Source organism: Polypterus senegalus, chromosome 9 (genome assembly GCF_016835505.1).
Source record: "Polypterus senegalus isolate Bchr_013 chromosome 9, ASM1683550v1, whole genome shotgun sequence".
Lineage (NCBI taxonomy): Eukaryota > Metazoa > Chordata > Cladistia > Polypteriformes > Polypteridae > Polypterus > Polypterus senegalus.
This window is the reverse complement of record NC_053162.1, coordinates 87504884-87526140: the sequence shown is the minus strand read 5'-3', so window position 1 is coordinate 87526140 and position 21257 is coordinate 87504884. Positions and strand designations below refer to the sequence as shown.

The window sequence follows — 21257 nt, the reverse complement described above, 5'->3', positions numbered from 1 at the left end:
GCCACTGTGTTCATATGACCTTTGTTACAGGCAATCCCATTTTACCTTTGTGCTCCACAGAGCTCCATTGTGATTGGAATATCTTGTAAAAAATGAATCTTTTACTTTATAAAGATTTGGAGCTTGCCTGGGTTTGACGGTGATATCCCCCTCTAGTGGGCAATATTGGAAGTTTTTGAAACTACATGCCTTGGAACTCGTTTAGTGATTGGGACTTTTAGTTCATGACAATTGCTTGAGTGAGGGGAAAAAAATATTTATATAATTTTAGCACAAGTTTGCAACATACATTGTGACACAAGTGAAGGGGTCTTACAACTTTCAGAAGGTCTTTGTTGAGTACAAATGTTATTCACATGACGTCAGTTTTACTCCAGGAAGTTGCCTTCAAACAGATCTTAGCACATTTACTAAAAACAAAACCATCATTAATGGGTGTTGAATGGAGTACCAGTTCACAAATAGGTAAACCTTTCTTTCTAAAAGGATTTGTTTTGTATTTTTAAGTTAGTGTGTCACCTCAACATAAAATCAGTTGTATAGTGTGGCGGATGGCTGGAACCCTTGCCTGGCTGGGCAAGTGTGGGAGAAAGTATGGTCAGGGCATTATCTCTCCCAAATTGCTAGATTTCAGCCCCCCCCCTAGGTTGTTACAGTGCCATAGATTCTCACAGGACCCTCTTGGAGTTGGAGTTTGCTGGCTCAGCACTTTTGAGTTTCAGAAATGCCGCTAATAGGTGGTACTGCAGACACTGCTGAGCTCCACTTTGTTGGGCTCTCACCTCACCCGGAAGTCCGGGCTTACAGGACACTGGAAGTCCTCCTGGGAGCAGCATAATAGAAGCCATCTGCCACAGCTCCAGGAGCCAGGATCTAGAGGAAAATGGACGAAGCTTGCTAGAGGAAGGAGAAGGCAAAGAGAGAGAGAGAGAGAGAGAAGAAAAGAGAAAAAAAAGTAGTGTGTGCTGCTTTATTGCTGTGTTTTATGTACTGTGCTGAGGCAAACACTTACTGGAAGAGTTTCCCTGGACTAAATAAGTCTGTGAGTTGCTGGATGTGTGCCTGTGTTTGTCTGCGTTGGGGTGCTGGACCGCCCCCTTCAGGCCAAAATGGTAATTTTTTTTTAATCAACTTTTGGTGCATTTGCTGAGATTACTGTTCTTGTATGCCGGTTTAAATCCAGCAGTTCATCACAAAGTCTCTAGTTTCACATTGTTCATGATTAGGTGTCTTGAGGAGCAGTAGCTAATACATTGTCATGTTTTCATCTGCCACCACTCTTCCTTCTGGAGCTGAATCAAGATTAAATAGCCATCTATTTCTAATAAAAAAGTCCCAAATTTCTACAATATTCTGTAGTATTGTAATGCTGGTGTGCTCAGCTTTGTCCAAAATGGATCCTCACCTCCTCTTTGCCATTCATGGTTATACCTTCTTTGAGTATGGAGAGGACTTTTGGATGCCTCAAGTAGCAGCTGGCACCATTTTTAAATTATTGACTCATATCGTAGTTATAATTGTGGAAAGATCAGCAGTTGACTAGTAATGTAAACAAGAGCACATTATAAAAAATACAGTATAGGCATCAAAGTCAAAATTCAACACATGTCAAATCTTCTGGTAAATCATAGTTAATGAGTGAAGCCATTGTTACAAAAGACAACTAAAGAAAGTGAAAGACTGAGCAAACAGTTGCAATCTGGAGCTGTTAAATACACCATAAGGTAACCACAGGAGCTAAATAACTGAAAGGATACTGTAAGGCCAGGGAAGAAAATTGCATGTCCCTGTGTAATTTTTAGCAATTGATTTTTTTGGCACTTTATGCTATTCCCTTGACCAAAGTGGCCGGGTTTCTTGCATGACAAAATGACATTTTAAGAAAGGGAAATGTGGATTCTTCTTAAGCAAGGTGTTCACTTTATGGTTTGTCACCATCTCACCATAATGGAGCCTTGATGTGCCAAATGTTCAACACTAATTGAGTGGGCTCAAACCCTCAGTGAGAACATGCAGTATATTAAAGTGAAGCCGTATCCAAACGAAGGCAGTGAGGGTGCAACCACATTACACTTCTTCCTGATTTTATTAATCATGGAGATCATTTATAGCCCATGGTTGTTGTGATTTAGATATTGTGAAGTATGAAACTTAGCAGCAATGAGGCAAATCTAGGTGACATCCCTAGGAATAGGGGACCACTGAGACAGCCAGTTCTCTTCATTAATTTTCAGCTTCAATTGTTGACCTCACATACCCCTGATTATATCAAATGTAGTGATGGCAGCACACTTTGGGTTTCTATTCATTTGAATTTATTTCTTGAAATGTCTAAACCACAGTTTTTTAATCTTGATGTTATTCATGGAGTGTCTGCAATTTTTAGCCATAGATCCTTTTTGGCAGCCCTCTGACTTTTTTATTCCTTTGACCAAAGTACTCATGTTTCTGGCCATAAGGCTTTAAGTTATTTTAGATATAAAACAAATTAAAAAAAGAAACAGACCAAGACAAACAAAAAAAGCAAATGAGTGCAGAGGGTTAGTTATCTTTAGTGGACCTGTAACAGCATCATCAATACCTAAAACTGCAATGTGTTTGAAAGTGCTTAAAAGATTAAGGTTAGGGTCACTTTAAATTGTAATATGTATCACAGGAAAGGTGATCTTGGCTGAGTAAGCGTGTCTTTTCTACTTATGACCCATTCATTGTGTTCGGGATGGAGTTAACTCCAGGTCCCTGTGTGCAATTAGGCAAAACATTCATCCAGAAAAATACTTTTTCTTTTTTTTTTCGGCCAGCTGGCTCTTAAATGGAATAATTCTGGACACACAGCCAATCAAAGCAGAATGTGAGCTGATGAAGTCCCCCATATACAGAAGCTGTGCTCCCTCACTATTTGCCTACTTTAGTTAACAGTGCACAAGGTCCAAATACAAGCATCTCTTTAGCACCAGTTTTAAGTAGAGACTGGTAAATGTCAGAGTCTGCGGCTCAGAATGGGTTGGAAGCAGTGGTCTCCTTCTCCTCCTCAATGTTGTTTGGGTCTCTCCATCTTTAAAATGGACTCTGTTGCTTCTAGGCATACTTCTGAATCACTGGAATTTGGTTTCCTTTCGCGGCCTTGCTCTCCTTTGGTTCGTGTCCAGGAGGGAGAGCGCAGGTATCCGCCACGAGGGATGGGAGGCTGGTGGAGTGCTGAAATAAACATGAAAATTATTAGTTCAATTAGCAGCTGTACTGAAACTAGATAAGTTCAGAAAGGATTCTCAATATTCATCTATCAATCTATTCATTTTCTGTCTCCATTTTTATAAGTTGTCAGATACTTTATTAATATCAAGCTGAAGCTGCTGTCTGTCTTTGGCAGACACGCAGAAATACAATCATATTGAAAGAGTCACGTATTGTGAACTATGGCCGGCCGTTCATCCCGGCCAATACCCCCACGCCGCTACATGGAGCCCTTCCGGCAGCATGGAGGTGCCCCAAATTCCAGCAGGGCATCATGGATATTGGAGTTTTTCTTCACAGCCCTGCTGGATACCATGGGGGTCGCAAGGGGACGCTGCAGGGAGGCTCAGAGACTTGTATTTGCCCTATACCCCGGAAGTACGTCCTGGTCACAGGGACAGAGGAAATGACGTACTTACGGGATGAAAAAGAAGAGTTTTTATCTGACCCGGAAGTATTGCCAATCACATGGACTGAGAGGAGCGAAACACTTCCGGGTCAAGGACTATAAAGGACTCTGGGAAATCCCAAACAAACAAGTTGAGCTGGGTGGCAGGGTGGCAACGCGTCTGGGAGAGTGGAGGATTAATTATTGGCTATTGTATTGGTGATTTATATGAGTATTGTGGAGAGGAGGGTGCTTTGTGCACATTATTATTATTATAATAAATCCATTATTTGAACTTTTATCTGGTGTCTGACGTATTGTCTGAGGTTTCAAGGGAGCGATAATGCCCCAAACCGTTACAGCATATTAATAAATAAAACATATATATTCTTATTTTATTAAAAATCAACATGTTAAATAGCATAGGATATGTTGTAACATCTAAAGCAGCAGGAGTCATCAAATTGATTTAATCTCAGTCCAAATTCTCCCAGAGAAAAGACCCCATCATAATGTGACAACACACACACTTTAACAGGTACACTCCCTTATTGAACCCTGGACACTCATCCAATTAACCTTTTCTTTCACATCTCACACCCAATTCTTCATATTGGTGTTCTTATCATTCCAGATGAGCAAGCTTAATCATTTAAATTCATATTTTTTCACCTGAAAATCTACACTGATTGTATCCAGTAATGAAACTTTTGGTGATTAGAACAAGTGGTGGACAGCTAGCGCTCCTACCTGGCCAGGATGCCTTTGTGATGGAAGGACAGGGGGAGCAAAGCATCCTCAGGTCATTATCTCCCCCTGATCGCTAGATGGCAACCCCCTGGATTCTCACAGGACATGTTTGGACTTGGGAGTTTGGTGACTCAGCCCTGCTGGGTTCCAGGGAGAGCTTAATCGGGCTCCCACCTTACCCGGAAGTGCTTCTGGACCAAGCCTATGGGACACAGGAAGTACTCCCGGGTATTACATAAAAGGAGCCAGCTGTGAGAGGAAGAAGACAAAGTGCTGTGTTCTTTTATTCCTGTGTGTTGTACTGTGCATTGCTGTTGTGGGAAACTGTTGGAAAAGAGTTTCCCACAAATAAAAGTCTGTGTGTGTTGATGAACTTGTGCCTGTGACTGCCTGTATCAGGTTTGGGGAGCTGGAATGCCCCCTACGGAAAACATTTAAAAATTCAAATTGCAAATTAGCCACTACAATGAGTTAACTAGCAAAGTATCCACCCGTTTTCTAAAAAATATTGTTACGTTTTCTAAACCGACTTTATCCTGATCAGGATAATGGAGGAGCTGGCGCTTATTGAGAGTCACCACTTCAATGTTGAGTGAACTGAAGTTTGTCTTTATAATGTCATCATGCATTTATTAACTTAATTCAACAAAAAAGAAAAACAAGTGCTTCCATCCTAGCTATAGGACATGGTTAAGCATAATAAAACCTTCACTGATGGAGATGTATTGAAAGAGAAATTCTTTGGTGTTTTATTCAAGCTTTCCAGTGGTAACCTTATTGAATCTTTGAAACGGGCAGCACTGTCAGCTGCAGCCTTTTAATGTTTTGTTGATGTCCTGGTAGAGACTTTCCAAAGCTGGATGACAGACTGTATCAATCATACTGTATCTCTAGTCATTGGTTAATCGAAAGATAACACAGACATTGCACAACTACAGTGAATATAAAAAGTCTGCGCACAAAAAACAAAATGAAACCAAGAATAATCCTATCAGGTCTTATTCCACCTTCATTGGTAAATTGCAATCTATATAAAGAATGTGAAAACAAACTTGTTTAGTGAAAAAAGGAAAACAAATCCCACAAAAACCTGGTTGCATTTGTGTGCACAGCCTTAAATAATCAAGGATGTGGCTGCGTTCAGAATCAACCAATCCAAAAAGACTGTCTCGCTAAAGTAGTAGTTAGTATACACCTGACATCAGTTAAAGTGGTTCTGATTGAGCTCAAATAAAGTTTGACTGTTCCTGTGAGATTATTCTGAAATCCTCTTGGTTTCAACCTACCGTACTCCAAAATCCACATTCCACAAAGAGCTTTTAAAACATGAACAGGATCTGTCACGACAGGGGTAAAAAAAAGGGTACCCAAAGCAATAAACATCCCATAGAGCACAGTGAAGACTGTCATCAACAAGCGGAGAAAATATGGCTCAGCAGTGACTCTACCAAGATGAGGAAGTCTCTTCCAAGATTGATGAGAAGACAAGGAGAAAACTGGTTAGGGAGGCCACCAAGAGACATACAGCAACATTAAAGGAGCTACAGGATTTCCTGGCAATTACTGGTTATACCCATACAGTGGTGTGAAAAACTATTTGCCCCCTTCCTGATTTCTTATTCTTTTGCATGTTTGTCACACAAAATGTTTCTGATCATCAAACACATTTAACCATTAGTCAAATATAACACAAGTAAACACAAAATGCAGTTTTTAAATGATGGTTTTTATTATTTAGGGAGAAAAAAAAATCCAAACCTACATGGCCCTGTGTGAAAAAGTAATTGCCCCCTGAACCTAATAACTGGTTGGGCCACCCTTAGCAGCAATAACTGCAATCAAGCGTTTGCAATAAATTGCAATGAGTCTTTTACAGCGCTCTGGAGGAATTTTGGCCCACTCATCTTTGCAGAATTGTTGTAATTCAGCTTTATTTGAGGGTTTTCTAGCATGAACCGCCTTTTTAAGGTCATGCCATAGCATCTCAATTGGATTCAGGTCAGGACTTTGACTAGGCCACTCCAAAGTCTTCATTTTGTTTTTCTTCAGCCATTCAGAGGTGGATTTGCTGGTGTGTTTTGGGTCATTGTCCTGTTGCAGCACCCAAGATCGCTTCAGCTTGAGTTGACGAACAGATAGCCGGACATTCTCCTTCAGGATTTTTTGGTAGACAGTAGAATTCATGGTTCCATCTATCACAACCAGCCTTCCAGGTCCTGAAGCAGCAAAACAACCCCAGACCATCACACTACCACCACCATATTTTACTGGAGTCCCAAAGCTTTAGAAATGGCTTTATAACCTTTACCAAACTGATAGATCTCAATTACTTCTGTTCTCATTTGTTCCTGAATTTCTTTGGATCTTGGCATGATGTCTAGCTTTTGAGGTGCTTTTGGTCTACTTCTCTGTGCCAGGCAGCTCCTATTTAAGTGATTTCTTGATTGAAACAGGTGTGGCAGTAGTCAGGCCTGGGGGTGGCTACGGAAATTGAACTCAGGTGTGATACACCACAGTTAGGTTATTTTTAACAAGGGGGCAATTACTTTTTCACACAGGGCCATGTAGGTTTGGATTTTTTTTTCTCCCTAAATAATAAAACCATCATTTTAAAAACTGCATTTTGTGTTTACTTGTGTTATATTTGACTAATGGTTAAATGTGTTTGATGATCAGAAACATTTTGTGTGACAAACATGCAAAAGAATAAGAAATCAGGAAGGGGGCAAATAGTTTTTCACACCACTGTATGTGAAAACAATCAATCATATTCTTCATATGTCTGGTTTGTGCGATAGGGTAGCATGACACAAAGAAAAACACCCAAGAATGGATAAACTTTGCAAAAAAGTATATCCAGTCTCCTACAACAAGGTGGAAAAATGTATTATGATCTGATGAGACCAAGGTTGAACTATTTGGCTATAATTCCAAAAGGTATATTTGGTTCAAAAAATAACGCAGCACATCATCAAAAGAACACCATACCCACAGCGAAGCATGGTGGAGGCAGCATCATGCAATGGGGTTGCTTTTCTTCAGTTGGAACTGGGGCTTTAGTCAAGGTGGATAGTGTGGGTGTGTTTGTGTGTGTCCTGCGGTGGGTTGGCACCCTGCCCAGGATTGGTTCCTGCCTTGTGCCCTGTGTTGGCTGGGATTGGCTCCAGCAGACCCCCGTGACCCTGTATTCGGATTCAGCGGGTTAGAAAATGGATGGATGGATGGATGGATAGAATCATGAAGAGCTCCAAGTATCAGTCTGTTTTGGTGCAAAACCTTCAAGCATTTGCTAGGAAGCTGAAGATGAAAAGGAATTTCACCTTTTAGCATGACAACGACCCAAAGCATAAATCAAAATCAACAAAGCAATGGCTTCATGAAAAGAGGACCAGTGTTCTAGAATGGCCCAGACTTTAATCCAACTGAAAATCTGTGAAGTGACTTGAATAGAGCTGTGTACAGGTGATACCCTCAGAATTTGACAGATCTGGAAATTTTTTGCAAAGGAGAATTGGGCAAAAATCACCAAGTCCTGATGTGCCAAACTGATAGACTCTTACCAAAAAAGACTGAGGGAGTAGCAAAATCAAAAGGTGCTTCAACTTTTAGTTTAGGGGGTGTGCCCACTAATGCAACCAGGTTTTTGTAGGATTTGTTTTCCTCTTTCACTAATCAGTTTCTGATTTGTTTTCATCTTCTTTGTATAGATTGCATTTTTGCAATAAAGGTGAAATAAGTTCTGACAGGATTTCATTTGGTTTCATTTTTTACCACATAAAGCCTGCCATTTTGGCGAGGGTGTGTAGAAGTTTTATACGCAGTGTATGTGTATATGATGGTGAAGAATTCAGAGGAAAACAGCAGGCATGTGCCACTTACAAGCCATTTGTTCCTCTTTGCTTTTGAGTGCTAGGTTCTGGATTTATAATTGAAGCAGCAATTGTGGAGTGATTATTTCATTGTCTTGTAATTGTAAGATAATGACTCTTGAATTTAAAGTGGAAACCATGGAGTGGATTATTTCATTTTGTTTTGAATTCTAACATGAAATCTGCAATTAACCCTTTCAAACTCTGATGTTTATAATTCTATGTGATTTTAAAATAACTGAAAAATCGTGGATCACTTGCCACCAGAGGGAAAAGAATCATATGCCGGCTGCAAATTGACAAAGTTGGATACAATGGCGACTGGTAAGAACAAAGTCTGATAGCGTTCCCTGGGAGAATGTAGTTGATTCAGCATTGTACTAAAGGTCTGTGGCTAGAGTGCCATGCATAGGATGTAAGTCATTGTCAATGACAATCCACAGCTTAACCAACATTGTTCTTCTTTGTTACTGCTTCCAAAGAGTCCATACTTGTCTGCATATGAGAACTAGCCTTCCTTTCTAAGTCTGATTTCATCCACAGTTTTCAAGCTTCTTCCCCAACATACCACAGCACAAAAGAGCACTTAAAGATCATATTCATAACGCTAATTTGGGGGAAGGTCTGACGATTTCTTGAGGGTAGGCTGTACCAACATGTCACCCATCTCATATACAGTATATTGCATATTATTTTTTCCTTAAAATACTTAATAAATAAAATATACAATAAACTTTGTAGAACTATTTTTGTGCAGATAATCAGCTATTATTACACCACGTCTCTCAAAAGAAAACCACTATATAACTTCCAGCACATTTCTGTGATATTTAGATCTGCAACATAAGCAGTCAGTCAAATGGACTAACTACTGATATTTAAAAAATGTTTGATGATTAGAGCATATTGACTTAAAATCCTCTGATCACTATCGAAATGTTGATCCTTTCATCCATAAATTACCTCAGCTTTGGAAAATAAACACATGTATGATCCTCATTATTTTAACTGTTACTGCTGTTATTATTAGTAGCATTGTCAAGTGTACAGATTATGTTAAAATTCTTTCTTGTACGTCCAACCAACTTGGAGCATATCACCACAACAATATATTAAAATCAATTGCTTTTTTTTATTTAAAAGGAAACAAGTCGTAAGGTGGAAGGTATTGTAACTTAATCTTCTCGAGCTCAAAATGTTTTTCTTGCAAGAATATAAAATCTTGTTAAAATGGTATAACAAATGCCTGATTGTGAGGCTAGACTAATGATGCAAATAGTAGTAGTGCTATTACTATTAATATTCATATTCCTTTGCTAAGCATTTCCCCAGAATACTCATTTATGCAACAAAAAACTAAACCCTTTTTAAGACTGTCTAGGGGCAAGAAAGCGTTTTCATTTTTACTCTGATATTTCAAAATCATCTTCTTAATAACTGCACTGAGGCCTTCTTCATTTCATGCTATAAACCTTAACTCTCCATTTCGTTTTGCAGTTCTCTTCTTTCAGGGAATGTTTTGTAAATTAAAGCTGACTTTATCATAGTGTAATGGGTGTACAAGCTCCCCAGAGATATACAGCAGAATCAATTTACTAGCAAGTCGAATGCCATTAGCTTCAAAGTTTATGTCTGTTGCTACTCCTGCATACTGGAGCACTGTTATAAAAGAATTATCTGTATTAAGTTGCAACATAATGGTACCTCCAGCCAAGTACACAATTGAATCTGTGTAAATTGTATGATTATACATATTTGTGCATACATTTACATAAACATTCAAAAGAATGTTAATCTGACCTTTTTGAGGGAATCATATTAGAGGGACATTTAAAGTTTGTGGTGCCAATGGCCAGAGGTCTGCTATCTCATCAGAGACGATACTTGCCCTTAAGGAAACCTTCAAAATGGCTCATTGTGTTTGTAGTGCTGTTGTGAATGGCCTAGGAGATAAAACAGGGAACCAAAGTGGCGAGCTATAGAAAGTAACCGATAGAGGAAGTGAGAATGAAACAGAGGAGCTCACACTACCCTAGGTCTGGAGGGTATCAATGAGATCTAATCTAGTCGTTGAAGTTCTAGTCTAAAATCGGTACTGACCCCTACTCTCTTTTCTGTTTCTTTTTCCGGTTTCTTTGTGGTGGCGGCCTGCGCCACCTCCACCTACTCAAAGCTTCATGATGCTCCAACAATGATGGACGGATTAAAAGGAAGAAGTCTACGTGACCATCATCATCATCAAGCCCTTCCGTGAGAATCCTAAATCCAAAGAGGACTGTTTCATTTATATTAGGTAGAATGCCCAGAGGGGACAGGGCGGTCTCATGGTCTGGAATCCCTACAGATTTTATTTCTCCAGCCGTCTGGAGTTTTTTTTTTTATTTTTCTGTCCCCCCTGGCCATTGAACCTTACTCTTATTCGATGTTAATGTTGATTTATTTTGTTTTATAATTGTGTCTTTCATTTTTCTATTCTTTAATATGTAAAGCACTTTGAGCTACTGTTTGTATGAAAATGTGCTATAGAAATAAATGTTGTTGTTGTTGTTGTTGAAGTGCCTCTCCCTGTGTTAATTTACTTTATGTATTGTTACAATTCATTTCACTTTCAAGGGAAATCCCTGTTGGCAGCAATTAGAAAATCTGAAATAAATCAAGGAAATTCAGTTGCCTCAAAAAATGTTCTACTTTTTTTTTTCTTTTCTTTCTCAGGAGTGGACTAGAGGCATATGCAGATAGTCACGCTCCAGTAGAAACCTAAAGTCCTTAGGGAGTTGCCCTGCCCAAAATGTGGACTATACTTTGTGATCATATGGCCTCAGGCCACCCTAAAGGAGGAACTTCAGAGAAACAAGTCCATTCATTTCTGGAACCCCTAAGGTCAAAGATGGCAGGTAAGTAAGTAATGTAAAGTAATGTGACATACCCAGTTGTTCTGCCTCAGCAGAGGGAAATTTAATTAAAGAACCAGGAAATGTAATGTGATGAAAAAGAAGTAATGTACAGTGATCAAAACAATAAAGTCAGTTTGTTCTTTCGGCAAGCCAGAAATGTAGACAAGAATAAGAACTGTAGTGTACCATTTAGAAATAGGTGATATATTTATTTACTAAACTAAACAAGGAGAAGCACATAAACTAGCAGGCAAAACCCTAAGGAGAGACAAGAATCAAAGTTGAAAAAACAGGTGTGGTCACTAGAGGGCGCTGTAGCTCCTCAAACCCAGAACACACATGCACTCACTCAGTCAAAAGGCTTTAATAAAAGTGATTTTATTAAATTCAATACCTTATACAGGCTTCAATACTCCTTTCACATACTTTATTCCACAATAAATCCTCAAACTCTCCTCCAGGCAAGCTTTGTCCACCTCTTCCCAACTCAGCTTGCCTGGATGAGGCCGGATGGCTCCTTTTTTCTCAAGACCCGGGAATACTTCCGATTTCCAATGATTACAGCATTGCAGCACTTTTGGTTCAGGCGGAACTTCATTTGAGGTGTGCACCTTTCTAATAGACCCATCAGGTGGCATCCACACACCCCGACAGGGTTGTTCTCCGAGACTACATTTCCCAAAGTACCCTGCAGGAGTATGAGTGGGAGCTCTGCCCGAGGGCAGCTGCCACCTAGCATACTGGAGGTATAAACAGTCCCCAGAGACGGTCCTTCCCTGTCTTTCCATTTTACCCTGGCCTGGAAAGGTACTGAAAATGCATCCAGCCAGAGTGTCTGTCCAGGTAAGGGACCTTCTTCTTTCTTGGTTGGGATGCTCATCCATCCACCTGGCGCCTCCTGTCCAGGTAAGGAACCTTCCCCTGTCCTGGTCGGGATGCCAGTTACTTCCTGTTTGGGACTTACACAGGCAAAGAAGTCAAACCAAATGAAGCTTGTGAGAATCGCAATAAAAAAGATTTACGTATTTTTTTGAGGATGTTTGTCTTCCTTCGAATGAAACATAAAATTCAAGTCCTGACTCTGTGGTCATAAAAGATCCTTGGCGTCTTTCATAATGTGTATGGTGTATCCTGATGTCCTGCTAAATTGCCCACCATGGCCTAGTCATTCTGGCCCCCCAATAATCCCATTTCTAATTGGTTAACTATCTCTCACCCCTTTACCACCTAATAGCTTATGTGTTGAGAGTGTACAGTCACAAAAGTGCTGCCATTGCCTTATTCAGGTGGATACTGCACAATTAGTGTAAAGTACATTAAGTAGTCAGAAAAGGTCTATATAAATGTAAAGAATTATTATTATCATTATCTACAGATTGGATGATGAAAGGAAACCTCAAATTGGTGGTGGATCTAAGAAAGGATAAAACAAACAAATAGTTGTCAAGATGTTAGAAAATACCAAATGAATTCATGTGATCGCTAATCATGACATGTGGGATGAAAAGAAAGTTGAAAGGCATAGCGAAACGCACATAAAGTCTTCTATTTATTCAAACATGGAATGCATAAATGGTGCAAAATATGACCATTTTAGGATTGCTCTGAAGACGTCACAGCACTGGCTTAGTCAGGTAGCAGCACACTGTTGTTTGCCAGAAAAAGGTAGAAGTGCGACTTTCTTTAACACACCCAATGATTTTTGGTCCCACGGTGAGATCAACTACAGTTGGCAAGTCTGACATACTCAATGACTAGAGGTCCCTTCATGTGACATTGGCATTACAGACCTTCTCTTCTGTTCTAGGCATTGGTCTTGTCACATCTGGATTACTTCAACTCACATTTAGCAGGAGGACCCATATGTGTCTTCAAGTCACTGTAGATAGTCCAAAATGCAGCAGCCCATCTTGTATTCATCCATCCCAGATGGGCTCACGTCATTAATATCTTCAGGTCACTACATTGGGTTCCTGTAGCAACACAAATTAAGCTCATCCTTAATGCTTGCTTAGAGTGTTCAGTGGGTCATTTTTTGTGTATAAGGTGACATCAGTGAGATGCTATGTTCCTTATTACCAACTCAGGTCAGGCCACTTCTGCATGGCATCAAATCTCAATCTAAACTCTTTTCATATGTAGCTCCTAGTTATTGGAACGAGCTGCCCACCTCCATCCGAACTGCTGACTCCCTCAATGAGCTTAAGAAGAAATTTAAAACCCTTTTGTTCTGTGAATATCTGTCAAACTATTAATGAATGTGTTTTGCTCTGTGGATATCTGTCACATTGTTAATTTATATTTGTTTTGTTATGCTAGCATTATAGCTCTTGTGGTGGTCAACTTTTGCAACCTATCCAGCTTCACTTGTTCAAAACAGTCCTTAAACTGATGTTACTTGATTATGTTGCCCTCCATTTTAAGTTGCTTTGGATAACAGTGTCTGCTAATCAAATAAAATAAGTCTAACTGTTCACCCCAAATAGATGTAATTATTAGCATGATCAATCTGCACTGATTATTGCCTAGTTTTATTGTTTATAGTATAATATAGGTTATAATGTAGACTAAAATAGGTAACTAAAATTAGAACAACATACCATGTCTACTTTGGAGGAAATGTGAGTGAGGGATAAGGAATCGAGTAATTCCACTCTGCTTCATCGGCTCTTTAGCTGCTTGGACATGTTCATCAACTGCACCGTGCTGTTTCAGGTTGAATACTCCTCCATGGACGACCGAAAACGCTTGACGGAAAGTGTATTTAACATCAGGGACATGGCTGACCCTATGACATTCTGTCTCCCATTTAAACCTATTCCTTGACAGCCTCTTACATTTCACTGGCAGACTTACATAAACAAACATTACTGAATGTAAGCATTTTGATCTGGACATTTCACTATACTGTGCAAATATACTGTACTGAATCACAATCTGATAATTTGGATGGTTACCTACCAGGTAACGCTTGTGGTTGGTCGGCCAGTCAGGAAACATCATCCATCCAACCATTGTCCTGCTATATCCTAACACAGGGTCACGGGGGTATGCTGGAGCCTATCCCAGCCAGCACAGGGAGCAAGGCAGGAACAAACCCCAGGCAGGGTGCCAGCCTACCACAGTGGCAAACATCAATGTATAGGAAAATATGGGACAAACCGCATCCCTTATTGATTCAGTATGGTGCAGCATTTCATGTTCCAGGTCAGGATGCTCCTGTATTATAAGGATTGAGTGATGACTCTTCTGGTATTTGTGATCATGCAACAGTGACCCGCTACTTAATAGATTTGGATTCATTTGGTGCTGCTTTGTTACATGTGAATTGGTCAAATTAACCGGATTAAATTAAGGCATTTATGGGTTGCATTAAAAAATATAATTGCAGAAATTTTTAACGCATTAATCACACACTTTAATGGTGAATAATCAGCATCCCTAGAAAATAACAATCCCTGGCTGTTACATAACAAAAGGTGAATGACAATAAACAATGAAGTTGAGACTGTGGATAGCTGCCTATATGATGTGCTTGAAAACGTGACTACATTTGGCACAGTGCAAAGAGCCTGTCCACACATATGATGAGGGTTGCTTGTGTCAGCAAATATAAGGACTGACAGTAGACTGAATTTCTGTCTTCATACCACTAACACTTATTTTGTACGCAACTCGCTTCATCTTTTAATCGCCTGACACTTGGATTTAGAATGCACTAATTCCTGTTATCTCTCCTCTTTTGCATGTCCCATCTCCTAATTGCCTTTTTTTTACACTTACTGATCACAATGTGTATGGGAAGAACACACAATAAGAAGTCCTCATGAGGCATTGTAAAATGTCCTAATAAACTGATTTGTTAGAAACACAAATCGCAAGAAGATCAACAGCCTTTACATATACTGTAACACAATGTTAGATATCACCTTAACATACTGTAAATATGCAGAGGAAAGAACAATGTACATAATTTTTGACTAAATATCAGTAACACTCAGGAGCTTGTGTGGGCTGCGTGTCCGAAAGAGGCTGCAGGTTAGAGAACTCCCGTTCTTTATCATACCATTAAGGGTCTTGTATATCCAGTATTCATTCCAAATAATTTATCTTAATGCAGATAACCCTAAAATAAATTTGTGTAGGCAGTCATCCATCCATCCGTCCATTATCTACCCCACTATATCCTAACTACAGGTTCACACTGGAGCCAATCCCAGCCAACACAGGGTGCAAGGCAGGAGACAGCACTCTATATTTATGAATTAATTAATAGGGTATAATTGAACTCCCGACTCATTAGACATACAGTGCTATTTTATATGTATGTAATCACTAATGTATAAAGAGATGTCTCATTATAGTCCAAAACATCACATATTCGCACACTGCTTGGATATGTCTCATGACAGTCTTTCATTAGCACTACTGAGTTTGTTCAGGAGCACTTAAAAACTTTTGACTTGAAAGATGTTGCTTTAGGGGGAAAGAGACATTGCATTATCACAGAAATATAGATATTTCACTAAGTTGCCAACTGGTATATTTTAATCTATCTATCTATCTATCTATCTATCTATCTATCTATCTATCTAGCAACAAAATAAACTTCTTTCTATCTTTCTAAGAAAAGTGTTCAGAAAGAATTTCTATAGGCTTCAGAATAACCCAGGAGATCATAAGTACTATTATGAAAAGGGCTAATTTGTACTTTGTACCAGAAGAACTGAAAACTGGGTACTGAAAACAAGAGCACAAAAAAGCTTTGTAGTCAAAGTCAAAACATCAAAAATGCAAGAAAATCTAAGAACTACAGTGCCTATAAATTTTTTTCCACTTGAAGGTTTTCACATATTACTGTTATACAATATTGAATTCCAGTGGATTTTGTTTGGCTTTTTTGACTTTGATGAACATAAAAAGACTTCAGTGTTAAAATGAAAACAGATCTCTGCAAAGTGGTATAAATGAATTACCAATATGAAACGCAAAATAATTTATCACATAAATATCCATCCTCTTCAAGATGCACCTTGGCTGCCATGACAGCCTTGAGTCTGCATTCACAGGTCTTTATCAGGTTGCACTAATACTTTTTCTCTGTTCTTATTTGTAAAGCTGCTCAAGCTCAGTAAGGATACATGGCAATCATGAACAACCTTTTTCAAGTCCAACCACCAATTCTCATATGGATTGAGATGTGGACTCTGACTCCATTATTCAAGGATATTATAACATGGTTAGTTTTAAGCCATTCCTGTGTAGCTTTGACTTTATGGTCAGGGTTGTTATTATGCTGGAAAACAAATCTTCTCCTTTCTCTCTTTTACTATTTTTTTTTATGGATGTTTTTCATATTGTTTGCCCAAAATAATAGCATTAGTCACTATTGGCTTCTATTATATCATAAACGTTTTCCATCCATTCTGCATAATATAAGAGATTATTATTGTTTTCTACTATCACTACAAGCTACATAGGGTAGGTAACATTTAAAAAATAGAGAATTAGGGAATTCTCTCAGCGTAATGCCTTTGTGTCTCAGCCACACCTCCTCCCTAAGGTTTTGGCAGTGATGAAGATCGAACTCAAGCTGCTGGATTAAAAAAAAATGCCTTTTCTAAAAGAGAAGGTGCTAAAGGTGAACTCCATCAGCTCATCAGCCAATCAAGTTTCCAACTGCACGAATGACTCTTCAGTAGCAGTAGGCTCTCTTTACCCCCTCTCTCTCTGTCTGCCTTCACTTCCCCTATCCTGTTTCATTTTCTTCTTCCATTCTTAGCTGATTGTCCTTCCTGGGACAGTAATAACATTGGGACATGAACTCTGGGCTTTTGGATTACACAGCAGCCTGCTTTAACACTGCACAGAAGGAGTTGTCTTTTACCAAAGCTAGATAAACATTTTCCTTTGACTCGAAAGCCCTTGGTTTCTGGGAAGTTATTCTGTGTGAGGAGATGAAACAGAGAAGGACAAGACCTTGAGTGATTTCCCACCAGTAACAATACATTGAATACAGTATAGGGACAGACTCTGGCTTCCCATGACCGAGAATTGAATTCAGTGGGATTATGAAATAGTCCAATAGGAGTAAAAATTATCCATATGGTATACTATAAAATCAAATGATGATGCAGTAGCATAACTGTCTCACAGTTTTTCAGTTCAGACCTCTGTGTGGAGTATGCAAGTTTGGGTTTTCTTTCATACTGTCATGTTGTAACATTCTGATGGGTTTGACTCTTTTGCGTTTGCCTTTGTTAAGGAGGCTTATAATATAAATCTGTCTTAAAGTATTGTAGTAGGATTCTGGTCAGGAGCAGAATGAGCCCAAGACTAGGGTCAATATTATAGAACAGGGACAAGAGCTTATGAGGCCCTGACATTAAAAGAAGGCTCCAGCACTGATAGCACTGTGCTAGTGGAAGAAGGAGGACAATGCCAGGAAATTATAAGCCTATTTCTGAAGACAGTGCCCAGGAAGGCATTATTACATGGGCACAAAACAGAAAGGGCTTTAAACGAAAGTAAATAAAACATTAACAGGAGTACCCAGGTTAACAGATGGCAGCAAGCAAGTCTAATACAGTATAGTGTGTTTAGATTCTTTTTACATATTATGAAAGACACTCTGTTTTGACAACCCATTTATGACTGAAGCCAAGGAAGCACTTCTTTACACAGAGAGTTGTGGGAATCTAGAATAAATTACCAAGCTATGTAGTTGAATCACTTTTAAGAAGTATCTCGATGAGATATTGAGACAGCTTAACTATTAGTTACACAATGAGCCTGATGGACTAAATGGTTTCTTTTTGTTTGTCAAATTTCTTATGTTTTATGTTGACCACAAGAAAGCAATATTAAACAAAAAAAAAAAACAACCTAGAGTTGAGTGATAAGAGGCACATGTAGTGTTTTGGAAGAATAAATATTGGCAGAGGTCAAAGTGAAAGGAAATAAAGAGCCTAAACACTACATTACATATGTTAACAGAACTAATTGACATAATCTAAAAGAAGTGTCCAAAGTTTCCAAAATAATTGAATCCTTTGCAGCCATATTACTAATTTTAAAGAAAGAGGTCTTTCTGTAGGTTTCATGTAAAAACACTTACTTGTGGGTGCTACCATGTTTTATAGAGGCAGCTTAATGACATCACTGTTAATGTGACTAGCAACAGATGCCATTGCTATAAATAATATGGAGGCGCCCATGAAAACACAGAATAGTGGCACCTATTAAACAACACGGTGTCACAAAAATTAATGCTAAATTATTAATAACAAATAATACAATACAAACAATCTGAAACATATCAGACAAAAGGAAATAATACAAATATGAATGTGTCTAAATTTTAACTACAGGCCAGTGGCACTAATATCTCATGTCATAAAGACCTTCAACAGGCTGGCCTTGAACTACATGAGTCCTCTTGTGGTAGACCACCTTGACCAACTGAAGTTTGCCTCTCAGACAAAGACTGAAGTGGAAGATGTGATTATTTATCTGTTCCACAAGGCTTATTCTCACCTGGACAAAGCTGGCAGCACTGACAGAATTGTTTTTCGATTTCTCTAGTCGCTTTAATAACATTCAACCATTCCTGTTCAGGGGTAACCTCGGACATATGCAGGTGGATGAGCTTATGGGGTCCTGAATAATGGAATATCTGTCAAGAAAACCACAGTTTATGTGGCTCAAGGACTGTGTTTCTGACACAGATTTGAGCAACACTGGAGCACCAAAAGGAAGAGTCATGTCTCCTTTGTCTTCACTCTGTATACCTCCGGCTATAAATATAACACGAGGTCATGTCAGTTGCAGAAATTCTCAGATGATGGCAATTTTAGGATGTATCGATATGGGGGTGAGACAGGGCATAGGAATAAGGTGGAGAACTTTGTTTTTTTCATCCATAATGAATTGTCTGCATCTTAACATTAGCAAAACCAACAAACACGTTTTTGATTTTCACCATGCCAAAAGCCACTATGTCCAGTTGCTATTCAGGGAGTGGATGTACAGGTGGTGCACTCCTACAAATACTTGGGGGTCCGCATCAGTTACAGGTTAGACTGGTCTCGAAACACAGTGGAACTACAGTATATAAGAAAGGGCAAAGCAGGCTCTTTGTTCTTAGAGGATTGTGTGTGCTCCTTTAGTATGGGTAATGACATTCGTCACATCTTCAACACCTTTGTGATGGCCAGTGCATTTTTCTACGCTGTGGAGTGCTGGGGTGGTAACATCACTTCATGAGAAGCTCACCAGTTCAACAAGTTAATTAAAAGGAGGTCAAAGGAAAGAATTAAAACAAAACTGAGTGCCATTATGAACAAAGCTGCAAATCCTCTCTCTGACACATTAATACTGAGGACTTTCAACCAATAGATATTTAGCAGAAGTGTGTCATGATAGGCTACTAGGGCTTCTTAATACCTACAGCAATACACCTGCCTGCATAAAGCCTCACTGGGAATGTGACTGTCTTTCATTTTAATTGTATTCCCTTTTAGTCATTCTGCTGTGTGTTCTAACTGTTTATCTTTTCTGAATCAGATAACCTGGGAGCTGCCAAGGGGAGCGCATATCCTTTAAATTCAGACTAGAACATCAGGACTGCAAGTGAATTGGGGGTCACCAAAGGAAGCTTTGCATGAACGGACCTAGAATTTTCAGAGGGGATTTGCAACCTTTGGAAGTTGTGTTGGGACTTGAAAGGCACTGCATGCCTCTGGCCTGGTAAGCTTGGAGTCATTAAATGAGATAATACAAGGTATTGTTTAGTCAGAGGGAGAGATGGCAATTAAGAGAAGTGAGTGTTTGTGCACAGGTTGGAGAACAAGTCGACCAACTGTAGGACAGGGGTTTGGCCCTATTTAAGGTAGCCCCATGCAGGCTTCAGTCATTGTTTTACTTCTGTTTTATGTCATATTTTGAGTACTGCCTCTGTGCATCCCTTGATATTAGATTTTTTGTTAATAAAACAAAGACATTATCATCTGCAATACTTACAGTAAATGCTTACAAATTTCAAATATACACACAGTATCAGTACAGTAACGCATAACATGTATTACTTTTTCAGATTTATATATTTTAAACCTAAAAACATCCAAAGACAACAATTCTAAAAATGTGTAATTAGAGAAATATGCAATACACAACAATCATCATCATTATTGCACCCCATAATCCCTGTTAAATGTTGGGGCCAACAGTGGGTGCCTTCTTTCCTTCCCATACTCCTTTCCTATCCTAGGCCAAGTCTACTGGTCTTTGAATATACAGAGTATCTACAGTTAAATGCCTAATCTTATTTTCCTACTTAATTATATCTGAATTCCTCGTTTGCTTTAAAAAAGTATGTTGCAGATGCATTCTGTGAATTTAGATGTCCAAAGGGTTTAATGTTGAACCTATTCAGCATAATAGGTCAAACAATAAAGCACAAGTCACATCAATCTTCCGTGGATTTATTAAAGGGCAGATTGTGTTTGCCAAGGGAGCATAATGTATATTCTCCCTGAATATGGATGAACTGTGAAATTGATTTTTTTTTTTTTTGCTATGATGGCATTTGACAAGTCTTTTGAATAAACATATCCAGTTTTCTAATATCCATATATCCATAAGCAATTGATTTTTGCATGTGTTGTCAAAAATAATTTAATGTGTTATTATATTATTTTTATGTCAGGTTGAGAGCCCACTTTCATTACATTTTCAAAATGTATAGATTCTGATCAAAAGGTATCTGCAACCTACAGAGTGGAGCCTAATGGGCCAAATGGCCTCCTCTTCCATCCATCCATTATCCAACCCGCTATATCCTAACTACAGGGTCACGGGGGTCTGCTGGAGCCAATCCCAGCCAACAGAGGGCGCAAGGCAGGAAACAAACCCCGGGCAGGGCGCCAGCCCACCGCAGAATGTCCTCCTCTTGATATCTGTAAATTAATCTTTTAAATTACATTCAAATGAAAGTGCAAACAGACAAAAATAAAAAAATTGCCCTTATTTATCAAGCATTGTTGCAGATTCTTGAAGATGAAATAATGTTCTCTGATCTGAAGAACACCCTGCAGTTGATCAATTCAAAAACAACTACTTTAA

At 39.0% G+C, this 21257-nt stretch overlaps 1 protein-coding gene across 1 annotated transcript in view; it reads right to left on the bottom strand.

Moving 5' to 3' along the window:
• Positions 1-235: 235 nt before the first annotated feature.
• Positions 236-21257, bottom strand: part of dbndd1 (dysbindin domain containing 1) — a 131185-nt gene continuing 110163 nt past the window's right edge. Inside the window, exon 4 of the mRNA XM_039763402.1 lies at positions 236-3198. Within this exon, the coding sequence (XP_039619336.1) occupies positions 3032-3198 (167 nt within the window). The 3' untranslated portion in view covers positions 236-3031. The remainder of the gene's footprint in view (positions 3199-21257) is intronic.